General features: G+C 38.5%; 1 protein-coding gene across 1 annotated transcript in view; it reads right to left on the reverse strand.

Annotated features, from left to right (window-relative positions):
- Positions 1 to 22427, reverse strand: part of LOC128508502 (C-type lectin domain family 4 member K-like) — a 214445-nt gene that overhangs the window by 119160 nt on the left and 72858 nt on the right. Inside the window, exon 4 of the mRNA XM_053479848.1 lies at positions 14384 to 14679. Within this exon, the coding sequence (XP_053335823.1) occupies positions 14384 to 14679 (296 nt within the window). The remainder of the gene's footprint in view (positions 1 to 14383; positions 14680 to 22427) is intronic.

Here is a 22427-nt window from a genome sequence, read left to right on the forward strand (position 1 = left end):
CAGCGGCCAAAATAAATTCAATTCAATTTTCAATTCAATTTTATTTATATAGCGCTTTTAACAATGGTCATTGTCTCAAAGCAGCTTCACAAAGATGCAAGAAATTCATTTAAAAAAAAAAAAAAAAATAATAATAATAATAATAAAAATAATAATAATAATAATAATTTGTGTATGTGTGAGAAAAATGTGTCTAGATAATAACGAGATGAATGAATGAAATTTCTCTGATGAGCAAGCCAAGGGTGATGGCGACAGTGGCAAGGAAAAACTCCCTGAGATGGTAATAGGAAGAAACCTTGAGAGGAACCAGACTCAACAGGGAACCCATCCTCATTTGGGTGATAACAGATAGAGATGATATAACACCATGTGTGTTATGCAGCTGAAAGTACAGTACAATATAACAGAAATTCTTTAAATTAACATGAAGTCCAGTTCAACATAGGGATGAGTCAGTAGATGCAGAGGGCAGATGGGATCTGGATCACTGGGAGCACAGGAGCAGGATGTGTAGCTCCAACCATAATAAGGCAGAATTCAGCTGGAGCTGGTCCTTCTCTGGATGCCTCAGGATCCTCGCAGGGTTGGCCTTTGTCTACTGAAGCTGGTACAATCTCCAGATGCCTCGGGATGGGTAGAAAAGTACAGAACAGATGGAGAGAATTAGCGTAGTTGCCATTCAGGATAGATGTACTGGAGTATGAGGTTATGGGATGAGTCACGCGTATGCCAGATTAAAGAGATGCGTCTTGAGTCTACTTTTAAACTGGGAAACTGTGTCTGAGCCCCGAACACTGTCTGGAAGGCTATTCCAAAGTTTTGGAGCTAAATATGAAAAGGCCCTACCCCCTTTTGTAGATTTTAAAATTCTGGGAATTACAAGAAGTCCGGAGTTTTGTGATCTTAAGGAGCATGGTGGATTATAGCGTTTCAGAAGACTGGTTAGGTATGTGGGAGCTAAACCATTTAAAGCCTTGTATGTAAGTAATACTATTTTGTAATTAATTCTAAACTGAACAGGTAGCCAGTGCAGGGATGATAATATTGGGGTTATATGATCATATTTTCTGGATCTGGTGAGAACCCTGGCGGCTGCATTTTGGACTAACTGAAGCTTGTTTATTAAGGATGCAGGACAACCATCTAGTAATGCATTACAATAGTCCAGTCTGGAGGTCATGAATGCATGAACTAGCTTTTCTGCATCAGATACGGATAAGATGCTCCTAAATTTGGCGATATTTCTAAGATGGAAAAAGGCTGTTTTTGTGATATTGGAAATATGATTTTCAAAGGACAAGTTACTGTCTAATATTACGCCCAGGTCTTTTACTGTTGAGCTAGTAGTAACAGTACATCCTTCTAAACGCAGGCTGAATTGTGAAAGCTGTTGTGTGCTGGTTTTTGGGCCGATGAGTAATATCTCTGTCTTGTCTGAGTTTAGTAAGAGAAAGTTATTGGTCATCCAATCTTTTATGTCCTGGACACACTCGGTTAATCTAGACAATTTAGGTATTTCGTCTGGTTTTGTTGAGATATATAATTGGGTATCATCAGCATAACAATGGAAACTAATCCCATGTCTTCTAATGATGTTACCCAAGGGAAGCATGTATATTGAGAACAGCAGAGGTCCTAAAACTGACCCTTGTGGGACACCATATTTCACTGGCAATACACCAGACAGTTCTCCATTTAGATCTACAAAATGGTATCGATCAGACAGGTATGATCTAAACCATTTTAATGCCTGTCCCTGAATACCTATGTGATTTTGTAAGCGATCTATGAGAATATTATGATCTATAGTGTCGAATGCAGCACTAAGATCAAGCAAGACTAGAATTGAGGTGCAGCCTTGGTCCGAAGCTAAAAACAAGTCGTTTGCAATCTTAACTAGTGTAGTTTCTGTACTATGATGGGGCCTGAAACCTGATTGAAATTCTTCAAGGATATTGTTTTCCTGCAAAAATGTGCATATTTGAGCTGATACTACTTTTTCTAATATTTTTGATATAAAGGGGAGGTTTGAAATCGGTCTATAATTTGTTATTTCATTTGCGTCCAAATTAGATTTTTTAAGAAGCGGCTTAATAACTGCCAACTTGAAAGGTTTAGGGACGTGACCTAGATATAATGAAGAATTAATAATGTTTAAAAGTGGCTCTCCAACCGTATGCATCACTTCTTTCAAAAATCTGGTTGGGATTGAATCTAACAGGCACGTTGCTGAATTAGCTGAGGTGATAAGTTTATAAGCTCTTCCTGTCCTACACATGTAAAGCACTGAAAAACTAAATGTGAAACTTTAGGCTGAACTAGATCATGAGATGCTATTAGAGGTTGAACTTCCATTATTTTCTTCCTTATGCTATCGATTTTTTCATTAAAGAAGTCCATAAAATCTTCACTACTAAAATGTTGTGGAGTACTCTCTGCAGGCATCTTAGGTTTTGTTAGGCGGGCTACTGTACTAAATAAGAACTTGGGATTGTTTTGGTTTCTTGCTATCAGTTGGCTAAGATGCTCGGTCCTAGCAGTTTTTAGAGCCTGTCTATAGCTGCACATACTGTCTTTAAACGCAATTCGAAAAACTTCTAATTTAGTTTTTCTCCATTTTCGCTCAAGGTTACGGGTTGCTCTCTTTAGGGCGCGAGTATGATTATTGTACCAAGGAGCAAGGGTTTTATCTCTGACTTTTTTTAATCTGATGGGAGCAACAGTGTCTAATGTACTGGTAAAAATAGTACCCATGCTCCTAGTAATTTCATCCAGATCGTCTGCATTTTGGGGTCTAATAAGAATTTGAGACAGATCCGGCAGATTACTTGTGAATCTGTCTTTAGTAGTCGGATTCATATTTCTAACAAATCGATAACGTGGGGAGACACAGCTAATCTGTTCTACGGGTAGAGTATATATCAGGAGGTGATGATCTGTTATATCATTACTTTGAGGTAAAATCTCTATATTAGAGACATCTATACCATGAGATATAATTAAATCTAGCGTATGATTACAGCGGTGAGTTGATTCATTTATATTTTGTTTAACCCCAAAGGAATTTAGTAAGTCCATAAATGCGAGGGCTAAAGCGTCGTTAGCATCATCTACATGAATGTTAAAGTCTCCTACTATCAACACTTTGTCAGAGTTAACAATTAGGTCTGATAGCAGATGTCCAAATTCTTTAAGAAAATCGGCATATGGCCCTGGGGGTCTGTACACGGTGGCCATTGTAAAATATAGCGCGGGTTTATTATGCATTTCATTAAGTGCAACATTAATGACAAGCACTTCAAATGAGTTAAACCTGGGCCTCATTTTCTGAGTAACAGTGAGTACATCATTGTAGATAGTGGCGACACCACCACCACGACCAGTTAGACGGGGCTCGTGCTTATAAAAATATCCTGACGGAGTAGACTCTTTCAGACCAATATATTCATTGGTTTAAGCCAAGTTTCGGTGAGGCAGAGTGCATCAAGGCAATAATCCGAGATTATTTCATTACCAATAAGTGCTTTAGGCGCAAGGGATCTAATGTTGAGAAGTCCAAACTTTAGAGGTAGATTTCGATTGCTTATTTGGCCTTTTTCTGGTTTAATGGTTACCAGATTGTTTCGGCTGGATTTAACGAATTTATTCTTTTTTCTCACTATTCGGGGAACAGACACAGTTTCTATAGTACAAGCTATGTGTGTGCGTCTATTATTATGGTGGATTGTATTGTGGCTGATATCTAAAGAATCTGAGGTATGACTTACCGCCAGTCAGATGGTTCGTAATGTCCTGGAGATGTTGTCTGAAAGGACCGCTGCTCCAGCTCTGCTAGGGTGCAGGCCATCTGTGTGGTAGAGCCTAGGACGCTCCCAGAAAACATTCCAGTTATCAACAAAGGGTAATCTCTGTTGTTGACACCAAGATTGTAACCATTCATTAAAGGCAAATAATCTACTGAACCTCTCGATTCCTCTCTGAAATGTCGGAAGTGGTCCAGATACGACGATCTTTGTCGTGGGTGATGTGCTGCGGACCTTCTCAACCAGGCTTCTGAAGTCTTTTTTTAGGATCTCCGTCTGCCTCAGCCTGATGTCGTTCGTGCCAGCATGAAGAACCACAGCTCGAATGTTCTTCCTCAGGGCTGCAGGCACCTGTGCAGCAACATCAAGAACACGTGCACCAGGTAAACAGCGAGTGTACGCCTTACCTTTAGCCGTGGTAGCACGCACGTGCCGGACGATGGAGTCTCCGATGACCAGTGCGTCGTGTGCTGTCTCGCGGAAAGGAGCGAGGCGGTTTTGCGTCGAGATTTCGAAGACTGGTGGTGGCGGAGGAGGAGAGGTCCTCGCCCGGGGCTTGGCGCGCGTAAATACTTATCTGTTATATGTTCACTCTTCGTAAGCGGAAGAGTGCAGTAAGCACTCGCTCGTTGCAGTAAATACAATAGTGACTGTTATACAGCGTATCTCTGTATCTGTTTATTGTTATTTAAGTTCTGGATTATTTTAGGTACTTTAAACACATTGTTGGGTTGCTCATGTTGGCTCATATGAGATGTAGTTTACAAATGAACACCTGGTTGTTTTTTTTTTGACCCAACCACTGGTTTATTCATTTCGTTTCTCCAAATATCAGCCTGCAGAATGTTCGAAATATTACTGTTATTGTGTCACAGGTGTAGTTTTAAGAGTTGTTTAGGCAGGAATGCGTGTGTATACAGCTCAAAACCTCCATCAGTTATGAAAGATAGCGTCTATTTAGAAAAAATGCCCCGCAATTTCGAAACTTCAGGAAATCTCCCGGCGCTCTGCGCATAACACCGGGCCAAATCATGTCGGAAAGAATTTATAAACGGTTTCTAAACATGGGCTATTGTTTTTTACTTATAATATTTGTTAATTTGATTTAATTTAAATGAGGTTTGGGCTCTGGACTTCGATTCGGCATCGTGATTCTCCTCTTTAATTTACTCCATAGTCTAAATCAGCACTGATGAAGTTTTCCATGAAGTTTGATTATGGATGCGTCGGGAAAACAGCAAGCAGACTGACTCTGACCATTTAAAAAAACGTTTGCGTTTATTTTCTGACGCGCTTAAGTTCACCAAAAACAATACAGAACAGCGCACCTTATTTGCTTTCAAACATTTACAAAATCATTAAGTTTTTTCGTTATTGTGAGTGCGCTTAAATAAAAGTTGAGTCTTATAAAGGCCATGTAGTCTTATATAGTTTTATTATATAGTTTTTGCACATTAATCTGACAACAGTTTTTTCAGCCTGTCACGGCGTGCGCCCAAATCAATATCGCTCCTCGCTCACTAGTTAGGCGTCCTTCCCTTCAGACATGCGAAGCAGCGGGACCGCAGAATTACACACGAGCTATCGTTGCTATCGTTGCCCGGGCTTGCACCCCGCGCTATAAAATACTCGGGGTTTGTTGATAAATTATAAACACTATAAAACATTTATTCCACTAACAGAAATTACAAACTATCACAAGCTCGTTATTTTCTTTTTCCTGGAAGAAGCGATGAGGTCCTTTAAAGGGGTCATCTCGGGGTTAAAGTGGATTTTACTACGCTCTGTGTATGCAACACGCGTGCAACAACGCGGAAGTGCGGCATGCAAGTGGGGTAAATGGAACGTGCCCCGGGGACTTTAAAGGAGCGAGAGGTGGGAGGTGAGCAGAGTCAGCGCGATCGGACGAATGGCCATTGCACTCACACTGCGTAGTAAAATCCACTGTAACCCAACAAACCCCAAGTATTTTATAGCGTGGGGTGCAAGCCCGGGATCATAATAAGCCGTGCCTTTATTCTGTCATGTCATGTGGGCATTATAAGATTTGTATTGAAAACTTCTAACTAAAAAGTGGCAGCTGGCACGCCTAAAAATAGATGCAGGTTATTTTTTTTATAGTCTAAATAAAAACCCTCCGCTTTAATTTCCTAAAGTCTAATCGGCACTCAACCGTATGCATAGTTTTCCCGAGCGCGAGGAATTATTTTGTGCTAAATAATAATTATGCAGTATAATAATTCCTATTAATCCTGGGTTGTTCTTTTAGTGTCACTATAGTGCTTTACAATGCCAGACAACATTCAAATACAAATTATTCACCCTCTCCAGGTGTGAATCGGCTGTTCTCACCTATACATTTAGAGAAACTGAAATGCACTTCTCCCCACTTTAAAAACCTCTTGAATCTGAGGCTGACTTTCAGTGATTTAAATTTGTGTAATTTTAATCTCCTGGATTCTAGATTCTAAAGTTAACATTGTTGCCTTTTTAATCCTTGGAATGGAAGAACTTGAGATTTTCCTTATAATAGCGTAAATTGCATTGTTTTTAATCAGTCTATACACAATCATCTTCTTTGGTATTTTTATAAAAAAAACGGGTATGGGGGCTATCTTGTTTTAGTAATCCTTGTGCCTGGTTTAGGTTTGGTATTTAGTGCGCATCTGTTATATTACAACTAAATACCTTTTATTGGGGGTTAAGTGACTGATGTGCCTAACATTTTTGAGCTGAGCCTTTGTTTCACTGAATAATCAACCACCGCGACACCCCCCCCCCCCTCTCTCTCACACACACACACACACACACACACACAGCCGACCAAATCATTAGCACGTCCCTCCCCCAAACAGCACAGCCATTTACTTTCTATCCATTTACTTACATCTGAACTGAGTCGTTTGGGTGACATGGGTCGAACCCCTTACAAATCATAACAGTCTACTGCATTTCATTCTTATAATAACGCAAAAACACAAGCGGGGCTGAAAGACCGACATCTGCTGACGCAGTAGAACGTCCTAACACTGTTTTAATTTTATGGTCATTTATTTCAGTTAATAAATCTACTATAAATTTAAAGAACACAAAAAATAAGATGACAAAACCCTACACGCTTCTTTTCTAATTACAAGTGATAAAATCTAAAGGCTCACTGTGTTAACATTTATTGTGCTAAAATTTGATCCTAATAAGATTTAATTTAATTTGAATTCTAGAACAGTGGCAGCTGGAACACCTAAAATAGATGCAGGACTATTTTTTATAATCTAAATAAAAATACTTTCCTACATAGAATTCGTGCTTAATTGCACGCATAAAGTTTTGTAAATTCGTTTAATGTTTAATAGTAAATAATGACCCCCGTTGCGCTGTACCTCCGCTGGGAAAACCTTATGAAATACAAGTTAAAGACAATTATGATGATCTGCCACGGCTTGCGTCTGTGATAGGCGTGCGCCCAAATCTACTATCACTACTCGCTCACTCCGTAGGCTCCCTGAATAGGCAGCAAAGGGACGGAGCCGCCTATTCGTGCCGGCTGGCGATAATTAACATTAATATGATCTCGGGCTTGCTCCGCATTATAAAAGCAAGGCGCGAAGTTTTGTCCGAGGTCTGGGAAGTACGTGATGTGATGGAGAATATGAAAGAAGCATGTCAGTGGGGCGATGTGACGCGCCCCAGGGACTTTAAACAAGGACACTAGAATTCCGCCCTTTGATCTCCGCGCTGAGGACAGCGCGAGAAAGAGCTGCGCGAGCTCCCGCGGCATCTTCACTCCCGCACCGTGCACGCCCTCGCAGCCCCGCTGCCGAAGAGGAAAAGGCTGCGAGGACGTTTGTGTTAAGTTTTTACGTCAGCGAGGACTCACGCCGCCCATCGACAGCGGGAGAAGCGCTGCCTCCGCGTGCTCAGTTCTGCCACTCCGCGCACCAAACACTTATCGTCAGCTGTGTGCCCGCATGCCAGTGTGGCACAGCCCCCGGAACTGCACATGCACAACCTTTATCCCTTTCTTTCCATTCTTCCTCCTTCAACACTTTCCTTCCCCATTTTACCTAAATAAATTACCCTTTTCCTGTAAGACCTCGCCTCTTGTCCGTGCTTTATAGTGCCGCCCGTGCAACATGGGTCGAATCCGTTACAGATCATAACAGCCTAATGCATTTCATTCTTATAATAACGCAAAAACACAAGCAGAGCTGAATGACCGACATCAGCTGACGCAGTAGAACGTCCTGACAATGTTATAATTTTATGGTCATTTATTTCAGTTAATAAATCTACTACAAATTTAAAGAACACAAGATATAAGACGACACAAAACCCTACACGCGTCTTTTCTAATTACACGTGATAAAATCCAAAGGCTCACTGTATTACCATTTATTTTGTTTAAATTTGATCCTAATAAGATTTAATTTAATTTGAATTCTACATTTGTACTGTAATTTTAGTTCTGTAATTATAAATTTGTTTAACTACAATGTTTTACTTTATTTTATCCGCTACTACGTGCAGTTCTAAAACTTAGTGTCTCATTAATCCAGCAGAGAATGAACTAAGGCATGAGGCGTCAGTCTGTAGTTATATAGCGCCACTTAACGGTAAAAGCCAGCAAACGCACAAAGCCAAACGGTACCGCCGAGCGCCGCGACGGTAGAACCTACATTCCGATTGAGTAACCACTGTATTTGCACTTTAATTTATTGAAGAGAATAACTATATTTTGCTTCTATGAACAAGACTGGAAGGACTCCTTCTCGACTTTTGGAGAAATGCATCTGGTGAGTATTTTTCTCCCTTGCATTTTTATTTATTTATTTAGTTTACTTGTTACACAGACAGAGCTATATGGATTTGTATGATGTTTGGCTGATTACTTTTGCATGTAACTTTAATTTATTGACATGTTTAATGTTTTCCAAGCCCCCCTGTAAATAAGAATCTATAGTGGCTTGCTTGGATGAATTATACAGCTCATTATGCGAGTCTTTGTCTTCTCTGGTGTGAATATCAGCATTATTCATGATCATTTACATCTCCTCACATACAGCCTTTCTAAACAAAAAGTGTCTTAGAACATTTAAATAAATGTATTGTTTTCTGTAAATGAGTGAGCAAGGTGATTGTCACATCATTTTGAAGTAAAACTTCTACACTACAAGATCCAGGTCACAAAAGTCTTGTACACAAATGTCATGAATGTGTTTTGTGGTCTTAATTCAGTGACTTATTTTTTTGTTATTTTAAAAAATCCATTTTCCAATATACAAACTTGCACATACATGCTTCTCATATATTATCAGTTTGTGCTGAATAAAATGTTATCAGACTTTAGACATTATTATATACATAATAATAATATATATATTATTATACATAGTTATAAGTAACTGAACAATTCACAAATGTCAGTCTCTTCATGGAATAAAAATTGATGAAGAGTTGTACTATGTTTCTTTCTTCTCTAAGACTCCAGAGAGGAGACCGAGCCTCGAGGAGACCGAGCCCTTTAAAGAGAGTCCCATGGTGACTGAGCGCTTTCGACACCACAGGTGTGTGTAACCCTTTTATACCTCAGATTTTTTTGTACTTATTTTACTTAAGGCTCCAACTGAGCTATAGGGATTTATATGTTGGGATAGTTAGTGGTAATATGTAATTTACTTGCCCCATATGCATAAAATTGTTGAAGAGTTTAACAATTTTTTTTTTCTCTAACAAGACTGCAGCAACAGCTGAGACCTCAGCGAAAACACAGGTGTGCTTAAACTGTGTGCTTTGTAGGAGCCAATTAGTGTTATAAATGACAATCATCCTTTCCTCCTGCCCTCCTTCTCTCCTCTCCACCCACTGTCTTTTCTCCTTCCCTACTTTCCCCCTACCCTGTCCTCCTCCTTCTCTCCTTTAATAACGTTTAAGGCAATGATTAATTTGTTTCATATCTTTATCGTTAATCTGCATTTATACATAAAATCCTATTAACTATTGGGAAGCTAAGCAAGAATCAGTATGAAACATGAAAAAGTTTATAAAAGTTGCCACTAAATTAATTTTGTGATGTGAAATTTTTTTCAGATTGAAGTTATAAAGGGCTCTGGGGTGTTTTGCCAGGCAGAAGCATGGAGATCAGCCCGCCTTGCCACCTCTGCTACTGCCATGGTGCGGAATCTGCTGCTGGGCACCTTTGACTTAAAGACTTTGCTGAAAAGCAACCTAAATGGTACAAAACAACATGTTCCTAATTTCTTCTGTCCTTGAAAATAAAAAACAAGTCAGTCATGTTCTGTGGAATAAATTATGTTTGTGTGCGGGCATACCATCGCTTTTTTACTTGACATTTTTGCATTCCTTGCACCTCAAGAAAATATGATGTGTATATAAAAAAATATGTAAATATATACAAAATATGTCTCCAATCGCAGCTGTACTGTAAGCACTTTGGGTTCCTGTTAAAGCACTATAATATTATTATTATTATTATTATTATTATACTCTTATTATTTTTGTCTTCTCTAGATGCTACTTTGAAGAAGTGGCCGGCAGCCACCCGAGGGCAGATAGGCACATCGATCAATTCAAAGCTCACGGAGCTGAGAAGATCGTCAAAATATTTTTTTTTTCTTCCTGTTCAGTTTTTTTGTCTTATTTTTGTTCTTGTGCTATATTTTTGTTCTCTTACTGTTTGATTGTTCTTAAGAAAATTAAACATTTTTATTTCTATATTTTTGGGCTTTTATTTATGTTGTCTAGCAGCTATGGATTTTAATAATTTTACTAATATCTAGGTAAACATATAGGTGCATATATGCACACATATATACATGCATACATGTACCTATATAGTTACATATTTGCATGTATATATGTACCTGTATAGGTACAAATATACATGTATATATGTGTGCATATATGCACCTATATGTTAACCTAGATATTAGTAATGCGTACATATATGTGTACATAATATACGTGCATACATGTACCTATATAGGTACATGTATGCACGTGTATATGTACACATATATGTACGCATATATGTACATATAATATAGGAAAGCGGGCAATTTTATATATGTCACATATTAAAAACCTATATCAAAACCTATATTAAAACATATATGTTTATATAGGTTTTTTCCGTGTGGGATATAAAACTTAATAACTTACCCATTGTCATAGCAGCTTGCTTCAATGTCCTCTGCTGGATCTATTCTCTCCTCAAAATGCTCCCGTTCATCGTCGGAGTCACACAGTTACAGAGGTAAAGGTAAACTCCTCCTTACTGTCCAAAATCATCTGAAGAGCTTTCTCAGCTGTGTAGCGTGCCATCTTCCAAACGTGCAGAAAACTCACTGAATCTGAATGTTTTCAAGCCTGTCTGTGTGGTTCTTTAAAGCCGGTGTCTGGGGTGCGTGGCCTCGTATGTAGAGTACCCTGTGACTGAGACGGCTGAAAGCGCACCCTGTTTATTTTCTTTATTTTACAAAAGCACATTGTTTTGTGGATATTGTGAGTATACATGAATAAAAGTAGACCCTTTACAGATTCAAACTGTGTACCACACAAATGTGTATGATTAAACATGACCGAGCATTTTAAACTCTTTTCACGGTTACCAGAAAAAAATGCCGCCGGCAGCAAGTCAGACTCCTAAGGGTTAAAGTCTTGGCACTGTTACATCGCGGACGGATTCCACGGCTCTGATCAAACACTTCTGCCTTCACGACTGCGGCTCACTCTCACTACTGCAGCACCACAGGAGATCTGAAGGGCTTGCGGCCTGCACCTACACCTGGATCCATCTCCAGAGCCCACGAACCTGACCCTTCTGACATGAACTTCTGTTTATTGTATTTTGCATCATACTTGTACTATACTGTATCACAGTTCTTTAGGCTATTTTACAAATATTGCTTTATTTGAAGGTGTTTAATCTTAAATTTAAAAAAAAAGTGTCTAATGCTGTTGCTTTATTGAAGGTGTTTGATTGCAATAATTTTGGGGAAAAAAACAAAAACATTTGCTTTTACACATCTAGTGTTGTTTTAATGAAGGTGTTTAAACTTATAAAATCAGGAAAAATCTGCAAAATAATTTTTTTATCTGCTAAACTTCTAGTGTTGTTTGTTTAATAAAGGTGTTTAATCGTATAAATTTAGGAAAAATCTGTAAAATAAAGGTGTTTCATGAAGCAGACTCTGAGAACACAGGTGCAGTTAAGATATTTATTGATAAAGGGTGTCTAAGAGCAAGTCAAACAAACCAGTAAGGATAATCCAAAATCGAAAGTTAAGAAAAAAAGCAAGGGTCAGGCGATGTCCGTAGGGCATAAAAGGGATTAGGCTAAACTCGGAAACAGAAACACAAGCAGGGTCAATATCAGAAACGGATTCAAGAACGGCTTAGTAAAGGTACTGGAGCAAATCACAGGGAGTGTATACTGCCGGCAAAGGCCGGAAGTGTGTGAGTCTCTTTTATTGGTCAGGTAATTAGTTTCAGGTGTTAGTAATCAGGTGAAACACAGCATTGTTGTTGGGAGTTGTGGTTCTTAGTAGTTCTGACAAATGCTTTTGCACATAATATGAACTGGAGTTTTTTTACTTAAATTTTACAGTTTTTGTTTGGCAGCCGTTGCTAAATATAAAGATATATATTTATACTCAAAATTTACTGAAGCAGAAAGAGAAAAACAGATGGTTACAGAGTTATTAACAGTAATGTTTTTTCAGACACAATACACTGACCTAGACACATACACATGTATGTACATTCAACTTTTAAACAGTTTTTCCTTTACATACAGCAATTCAGTTAAACATTGTCTTCTTACAGATCCACAGTAACTCATAATTACAGGAATAATCAGCCCAGTTCCTGCCAGGATAATATCCATTAGTTACAGCACAATTCTTATCTCCTTTTAGACTGTTGGGTTCTCCACCGTACCAAAACCTGAAATAGAGAATCAGAGGATCTTCTGTGTTTCTCAAACTAACAAAGAGTCAGTAACTGAATAATAAGCAAAATATTAGTTCAGTGATTTCTTACTCAGTGCTCAGTGGTGTATTGTCCACCCACATCCAGTCGCCTTCTTTGTCTCTGTCATTCAGACCAATCCAAGCTAGCTTTTTCAAGTTACAGATGAACTCCTGTTATGGTCATAAAAGAATAAATATGTCTGTCTTTCTCTTTCTTTTTTTCACACACACACACACTCCACACACACACACACACACTATATAGACTTATTAGTGGACCCAGGACCCAGGGAGAGGGCATTGGATTATCCCCTAGTGCCCTTTAAGACTCCTACAAAGTAAAGGAAATGTGATACAATGCCCCTTACATTACTGTCACCTTACTGTACTAGCTACAAGAAGAAATCATTTAAATACCTTTTTTTTTTTTTTTTTTTAAGTCTGAGTCACTTTGGGAAAGGTAATCAAATTTTAGCCAAAAAATAGCAACTCAGGCTTTTTTTTAATACCGTTTTCAAAATGGGTCACACATGGAATGTTATTTGAATACTATGTTTTCTACCAAGAAGAGTCAAATATCTAGGATTCTGCAAGAAGTTGTTGATGTTTAACAATAGCATCTGTAAAACTTGAACATTTAATTAAATATGAGGTGTGTTGTGTGTATAATTTTGACATGATGTTAATAACAGAAAACTCCAGATAAATAAAATATTGTTAATTGAAAGATTTAATGCAGTGTCATGTTTATTGTAAGCGTAAGATGCTGAGCTGCAGGTGCTATATGGATTATAATAAAAAACAAACAGAACAAAGTGCAATGAAAGGTGTCCTTAAGCTCAACATACTGAAGTACACATTATATTATTGTCTTCAAGTCAGTGCAGTTTAAGCTGCAACATTGATCCTAATATAGTTTCTGAGGAAGGTCACATAAAAAAGTGTATGGATGGAATATTATTAGGAAAGCAGTACAAATGTACACAGACTCTGTGAATGAGACACATTGATTGTGAATGCACCCTTATTTGTTTACCCAAACCCTTCCTACAGACTGAGTCCAACACCGTATTCATACACTGAATACAAACACACACATGCACACATGCACACACACACACACACACACCTGAAGCTAAAATACTTCCATCTGTCTGTGGAGATAAATAGAAAGAATTTACAGAGGTCAATCATACAGGTTCTGGACTATTGTTTGTGTATCGCCATGATATCTATTTCACCATATAGGCTAAAATCTATAAAATATGTAAAAATAAATGAATTAATTAATATTTACTAATCAAGGGCTCAGTTATATTACTGTACCAATAACAGATTGCTTTTAGCCCAGGTGCTCTGTTTAATGGTTTAAAAAGGGAGATGATTTAGTTAGTTGATTTGTTTGGATTTTTGGTAATGAGTTTGTTTAATTTGTTTGAGTCTTGTGTGTGTTTTCACACTGCACAGTTTTAAGATGGTTCACCTGATTTCAACTGAGGACATTTAACTGTTGGGAAGGAAACGTATTAATAAATATGTATCTTCTTACACAAATTATAAAGTGTCATCAGGTATCCATTTTTCTCCCTTTCTAACTGGTCTCTCTCTATAGACAGGTTGTTGTTACTGGTCTGTAACTGGTCTCTCTCTATAGTCAGGTTGTTGTTACTGGTCTGTAACTGGTCTCTCTCTATAGTCAGGTTGTTGTTACTGGTCTGTAACTGGTCTCTCTCTTTAATCAGGTGGTTGTTACTGGTCTGTAACTGGTCTCTCTCTTTAATCAGGTTGTTGTTACTGGTCTGTAACTGGTCTCTCTCTATAGTCAGGTTGTTGTTACTGGTCTGTAACTGGTCTCTCTCTTTAATCAGGTTGTTGTAACTGGTCTGTAATGGGTTGTTTTCTGTGTTTATGATGTATTTGCTCAACAGCACTGTGATGGCAGTCAGCAGTAGAACACACAGAAGCACCACACACAATGCAGTCACTCTGTAACACTTGCTCCATGCAGTGTCTCCTTCTAGATGTACATTTGGACACTAAAGGTAAATTTTTGTTTATATATATATACTGTAGCATTTGCAGTTTAGTCTTAATGGCCTAATTAATATAAAAGCTCTTCAGCAGTAAGCTGCATTAAATGCATGCAGTGATGGGCGGGGCTTTGTCCTGTTTTTAAATCAACTGACTTGCAGATCTAAATCATTTTACCAGTTCTCCCTCTGCACCATGATGACTGTATAAAGCAGACATAGTAAAGTTTTTTATATGAAAACACTTTCATCCTAATCATCTGTGTATGTCAATCACCAATAACTAGCTCATTTCTAACTTTGAATATCCTAAAGATAAATTAATTGCCCAAAAGACTCCATAAGTCTAAGTGCACAAACAGCTAGGAGTATAAAAAAATAATTAGAAATGGAAACGATTTTGACTCAATAACATGGGAATTTAAATATACTGTCACAAACTCACGCATATACCACGATCAAAGTCTGCTTTCAGTTCTTGACAGTTCCTTCCCCACTCTGTCTCTCATCACGCGGTCATGTTTTCTCACACTATCATGGTTTTACCCTTTTCCCGTAAGACTTCACCTTGTGTCTGTGTGTGCACCCCAAGTCAAAGATCTAATAAGTGATATATTACTTTGAGTATTATTAAACTCAAATCAAATATTGTAATTTTCTCTGCTGGGGTGGGGTATATGGGACTGACCACCCAGGGCCACAGTGAGGAGAGGGCTTGTTTAAGTCAGAAAAGAAAAGTGAGAGATATGGATAAAAAAAAGGGAGGCACCCTAATGAGCCCGCTTATACTCAAAGTGTATCGTTAGCAGCGTTGGGTGTAACATGTTACAAAGTAACGCGTTAGAGTACTTAGATTACATGTCGCATCAAAACTTAATCTAACGCCTTAGGTCCGCCATTTAAGTACTAGTTATTTAGTTATATTTTCAAATATGTAATCCGTGAGCCAGACAACAGTGATTCTGTTAGTGTGTGTGTGTGTGTGTGTGTGTGTGTGTGTGTGTGAAAGCCATCCTACAGGTCCTGCCCCAACCGTCTATGTAGGCTATTTTGTTTGTTGTTGGACTTTTGGCTGCTCCTGGCAGTAGGCTACTTGGTTTCTAAGTTCTAAAGGTATGTATTTTAAATGCATATGCATTTTAAAAGCATAAATTCTTTTCAAAACATAATAGCATAATAGTTCAGGTCTGTGTTTTAAAGACATGTGCACTTTAATTTAAATCATTCATATGTGTGTTTAAAAAGCCTATTGCTTAAATTTGAAAATGATGTATGTTTTTGTATGTATTTTAGGCCTTTATACCTGTAATGCCATAACTTGAAGAATATGTACTACGATATCCACTTTTACATTTTCCTTTACGTAAGGCTGTACAATAAAGGACCGTAGATGGGGCATTGTGTCTGTTATTCCTGCTGTTAGTGGTTTACAGATTATGGGCCAAACTTCGCTGAGTGATGATGGTAGAGTGATTATAAAGGTCTTGACTAAAACAACATGCATGAGGAATCACAAAGAGGTTTTCATTTTCTGCAATGGCAAAGTACTCTAACTAGTTACTTTTATCAGAAAGTAACGCTGTAATGTAAATGATTACTTTTTAATCACATTAATTTTGTAATGTAATTAGTTACTTGCATTTTACATTTTACCATCACTGAAATCAGCTCTATTGTCTTCTGTAACTTCCATGTTTGCGTAAATTTCCTTACTTATCTTCATTCTTCTCTGTGCAGTTATTCTGATCCTGAAGTAGCTGTGAGTCCTTACAAAAGCATTTGTACCAATGCTAATTTTAAACTACACTCAGAGTGGCTTCTGATAGAACAATTCATAAAAGCCTGTGTGTTTCTGTTTTACTCATTTTAAACAAGCAACACATTTTAAACAAATGTGCTCAATGTATTAATTACAAGTGTGACTCATACTATGTGAAGATACTTTACAATACAAAATCATGTGACCTATCAGATTTCCCCCAGAAGTTTACTAATAACAATTTTAATTGAAGTTAATCATGCATTATGATGAGAAGTTACACTTTAGAGTCCTGCAAAATGGCTTCTGTGTCTATGCAGTTAAAATGAACAATGACAATGAAGTAAGGAATAAAACATTTGTTGCCATGCTATATTTTGGTTGAGTACCAAATGGCTTTCTTCTTTTTTTTTTCTTAGGGCATCATCTTTGAGAGTAGCCTCATGTGATTGCTTTCTATCTGAGAGGTACCATAAAACAACTTTTATTAGTGTCACTAACAACTGGTGTTTTTAAGGCCACACAGCTGCACAATTCTTTAAGCATTGCCTATGGAAATGCTTTGAAAGTACTTGCACTATTATCTACTGTATAGCTGCAATTTTTACTATCTATTTTATTTTACATATAATAACATATCACTATATCACAATTGCAAGGAGTCAAAAGTAGTCACATTTTAAAGGCACAATCACGTCTATAAAATTATAGAAAATATCATTGTTTAGACAATGTATTTAGTATTTATATTTATTTATATGTATTTAGTAAAACTTGCCTTCAAAAATAATACCTCTTTGTTTGACCCAAGACCTCAGACAAAAAATATATATACAGGTCCTTCTCAAAAAATTAGCATATTGTGATAAAGTTTATTATTTTCTGTAATGTAGTGATAAACATTAGACTTTCATATATTTTAGATTTATTACACACAACTGAAGTAGTTCAAGCCTTTTAATTGTTTTAATATTGATGATTTTGGCATACAGCTCATGAAAACCCAAAATTCCTATCTCAAAAAATTAGCATATTTCATCCGACCAATAAAAGAAAAGTGTTTTTAATACAAAAAAAGTCAACCTTCAAATAATTATGTTTAGTTATGCACTCAATACTTGGTCGGGAATCCTTTTGCAGAAATGACTGCTTCAATGCGGCGTGGCATGGAGGCAATCAGCCTGTGGCACTGCTGAGGTGTTATGGAGGCCCAGGATGCTTCGGTAGCGGCCTTAAGCTTATCCAGAGTGTTGGGTCTTGCGTCTCTCAACTTTCTCTTTACAATATCCCACAGATTCTCTATGGGGTTCAGGTCAGGAGAGTTGGCAGGCCAATTGAGCACAGTAATACCATGGTCAGTAAACCATTTTCCAGTGGTTTTGGCACTGTGAGCAGGTGCCAGGCCGTGCTGAAAAATGAAATCTTCATCTCCATAAAGCTTTTCAGCAGATGGAAGCATGAAGTGCTCCAAAATCTCCTGATAGCTAGCTGCATCGACCCTGCCCTTGATAAAAGTGGACAGTGGACCAACACCAGCAGCTGACATGGCACCCCAGACCATCACTGACTGTGGGTACTTGACACTGGACTTCAGGCATTTTGGCATTTCTTCCTCCAGACTCTGGCACCTTGATTTCCGAATGACATGCAAAATTTGCTTTCATCCGAAAAAAGTACTTTGGACCACTGAGCAACAGTCCAGTGCTGCTTTTGGCTTGACCTGGGGAATGCGGCACCTGTAGCCCATTTCCTGCACACGCCTGTACACGGTGACTCTGGATGTTTCTACTCCAGACTCAGTCCACTGCTTCTACAGGTCCCCCAAGGTCTGAAACCGGTCCTTCTCCACAATCTTCCTCAGGGTCCGGTCACCTCTTCTCGTTGTGCAGCGTTTTCTGCCACACTTTTTTCCTTCCCACAGACTTCCCACTGAGGTGCCTTGATACAGCACTCTGGGAACAGCCTATTCGTTCAGAAATTTCTTTCTGTGTCTTACCCTCTTGCTTGAGGGTGTCAATGATGGCCTTCTAGACAGCAGTCAGGTCGGCAGTCTTACCCATGATTGCGGTTTTGAGTAATGAACCAGGCTGGGAGTTTTTAAAAGCCTTAGGAATCGGTAGGATTAGGTTAATAGTTGGTTTAGAGAACCTTTTCATGATATGCTAATTTTTTGAGATAGGAATTTTGGGTTTTTTATGAGCTGTATGCCAAAATCATCAATATTAAAACAATTAAAAGGCTTGAACTACTTCAGTTGTGTGTAATGAATCTAAAATATATGAAAGTCTAATGTTTATCAGTACATTACAGAAAATAATGAACTTTATCACAATATGCTAATTTTTTGAGAAGGACCTGTATATATTATTTTATTTTTAATTCTAAGAAGAATAACGAGTACATTCTCTTTAATGTAGGTGCATGTTATTCACAAGTTCTGACGCGTGTCTTTTGTTACACAGTGTCACTGACGACATCAGATGTTTCGTTGATTTCTTTGTCTCTTGTTTATTTTCAACATCAAAAACAACGGTTGTTACAGTTTCTTGCATAAATCCACTGTAGTCACGACAAGTCGCTTGCTGCGTTCTGTAGCTTCGATAGATTACAGTTACAACAAATTATTTTACTGTATTCCTTTTAGCTTACTGTCTCACGGTCAAAAGCTTGTGTGCTCCACACCTTTCTGTATCCTTCCGTGTCTTAACAACAACTAACAACTAACGTGCGTGATAGACATGAAACTGCATAACTGTGGGATGATGTCACAGAACAACTTATGAAATGATGTCACATACAAATTATAAGTATGATACTTAATGCTTAATGCTTAACTAATAAACTGAAATAAGGTAAACATAACAACAAATCACAAGAATGAAATATGGCCCTTACATTTCCAGCCCCTAATTGACAGGCAGGAAGACTGACAATTACACACATTTTTTTGTTTTGTTGTTTTTTCTTTTTTTTTACAATTGGGCCACAACATTTACTATTGGGTTAAAATTTGAATCAGCTTTCTTAACACTTTAAACATTTGTTAACGGTTTAACTTAAGGTATTCATATCGCTGCGTACCAAATGAAAAAAACATGACTACTTTATAAGGTAATTAACAGTTCATTTCACATATGAGGCACAGCTTATCGATGGGTCTTTCCAGGGTACTGGTTTTAGTTTTGACCAGTACACGTCTCACAAGTCCTTTTTTTATCAGGGAACACTTTCGTGATCCGTCCGACGACCCATGAATTTCTTGGAGAAGACTCATCAATTATTAGAACTACGTCTCCAATCGAAAGTTTTTTTCTCACCTGAGACCATTTTTGGCGCTACTGAAGCAAGGGCAAGTATTCACGCACCCATCGCTTCCAGAATAGGTCGGCAAGGTACTGAATTTGCTTCCACTTGCGACGTGCGTAAATGTCCTCTTTTTTGAAAAGTCCAGGAGGCAAGTTTGGCTGTTTTTTCATCAGCAGCAGGTGGTTAGGTGTCAGGGGCTCCAGGTCTGTGGGATCGTCTGTAGCGGTGGTAAGGGGACGGTCATTCATTATAGCTTCCACCTCACACAGGAATGTGTGCAAGCTCTCATCGTTTAATGTTTGTTCTTTTAGTACAGACCTCAAGATTTTTTTAACTGACCTTATCTGCCTTTCCCATATTCCACCGAAGTGAGACCCAGCAGGAGGATTAAATATCCATTGTATCCCGTTTTGCATGAGGACGCCTTCAATTTTTGACTGATTCCACTGTTGGATAGCTTTACGCAATTCAGTCTCAGCGCCTATGAAGTTTGTTCCATTATCACTTCTCATAACTGACACCTGGCCTCTTCTGCACATGAAGCGTCGAATAGCATTTAAGCAGGAGTCTGTATCTAATGACTGCGCGACTTCAATGTGCACGGCTCTTGTTGTCAGACAAGTAAACAATACGCCATATCTTTTAACATTACTTCTACCTCGTTTGACCTCGAAGGGTCCAAAATAGTCTATCCTTACGTTAGTGAATGGTGGGTGATCTGGTGTTATTCTATCGCGTGGCAGTTCTGACATTTTTTGTTCACTATTCTTCGCTCTGATCTTTCTGCATGTCACACAACTGGACAGAAACTTTCTCACAAGGGAATTTGCTGTCGGAATCCAGTATTTCTGCAGCAATTTTGAAAGCATATAATTCCTTCCACAATGTCCGACCTGTTCGTGGGTGTTTCTTAAGATTAAAGTTGTAATGTGTGAGTCTTTGGGTATAATAACAGGGTGTTTTGCATGCTCAGGCATTGCAGACCTACCAAGACGTCCTCCAACTCTTAGCACTCCATCCTGCTGTACTGGATCTAGTTTGGAGAGACAACTGTTTCTTTTTACGGATGCATTACCCTTTTGTAACATGGAAATTTCGTCTTTGAATTTTTGGTTTTGAACGAACTTAATGACTTCGTTTTCTGCCATTGTTAAGTCCTTAATTGTTAGAGACTTATGGTTTTCTGTTAATGAGTTGTTTGCCTGTCCCATAATCCTTTTTGTTCTCTGTTTAAGCATGTCTTTAACGCAAAGAATCCAGGCAACGGATCTTTTTAGCTTATACCAGTCAGAGTGATAGTTAATCAGTTTACTCACGGCATCTGTGCTCTCTGTAGTCTTTTCGAGGTTCGCTGAGGCTGAGTGTTTAATCTCAATGTCATCCTCCTTCGTCGACAGATCGTGAATGTTTTCAGGCCATTTACTCTGTTTTTTTAAGAAAGGGGGGACCATGGATCCAATTGTTGTTTTTCATGAATTTTTCACAGGAGACTCCTCTGGAGGCAGCGTCAGCTGGGTTTTTTGAAGTGTTGACATACTTCCACTGCTGTGGCTTGGTTGACTCTCGTATGATGGAGATTCTGTTAGCGACAAAGGTTTTAAAGCGAAGTTTTTCATTAACAATGTATCTCAAGACAGTTGTGCTGTCGGTCCAAAACACAGAGTCCAGCAGTTTTATTTCCAGTTGACCTTTCAACATTTTGTTGTTGTTTACAGCAACCACTGCCGCTGTCAATTCCATTCGGGGGATAGTAGTTTGTTTCAAGGGCGCTACGTGAGAATTCGCCATCATGAATGCACAGTGTGTGAGTCCATCAGCATTTACTAACCTAATATACGAGACAACTCCATATCCCATTTCACTTGCATCTGAGAAGTGGTGAAGTTGTGCTGTAGTTGTAACTCCAAAGTCAACTGGTTTTACGCATCTTGCTACACTAAACTCAGACAATTGATGCAACTCGTGTAGCCAGGCCCTCCATCTTTTTATAAATTGTTCGGGAATGTCATTGTCCCAATCGAGTCTCTCTTTACATAACTGCTGCATTAAGATCTTAGCTGGCAGTATGACTGGTGCAAGGAAGCCTAAGGGGTCATAAATTGAACTAGTGACTGACAAGATTCCTCTTCTAGTCACGGGCCGCTCTTTTAAACTAATCTTAAACTTGAGCGTGTCTGAATTAATACACCACAGCACCCCTAGAGCTCTTTCAACAGGGAGTGCGTCTTTACTCAAATCTAAGTCCCTCACGTCTTTAATTCTCTCACTCTCAGGGATGAAAGCTAGCAATGTACGACTATTACTTGCCCACTTGGTGAGGTGAAACCCTCCACTTGCGCACAGTTTGGTGAGATTACTATATAGCGCAACTGCTTGACTATGACTAGAGACAGACTTCAAGCAGTCGTCTACATAAAAGTTTTTAAGTACTGTGTTGACTGCCTCGGCAGATGCATTGCTGCGGTTTTCTTCTGCTGTTTTCCTAAGGGCGAAGTTAGCTACGCTTGGAGATGATTTTGCACCAAACAAATGAACA

This window comes from Clarias gariepinus, chromosome 20 (genome assembly GCF_024256425.1).
Source record: "Clarias gariepinus isolate MV-2021 ecotype Netherlands chromosome 20, CGAR_prim_01v2, whole genome shotgun sequence".
Lineage (NCBI taxonomy): Eukaryota > Metazoa > Chordata > Actinopteri > Siluriformes > Clariidae > Clarias > Clarias gariepinus.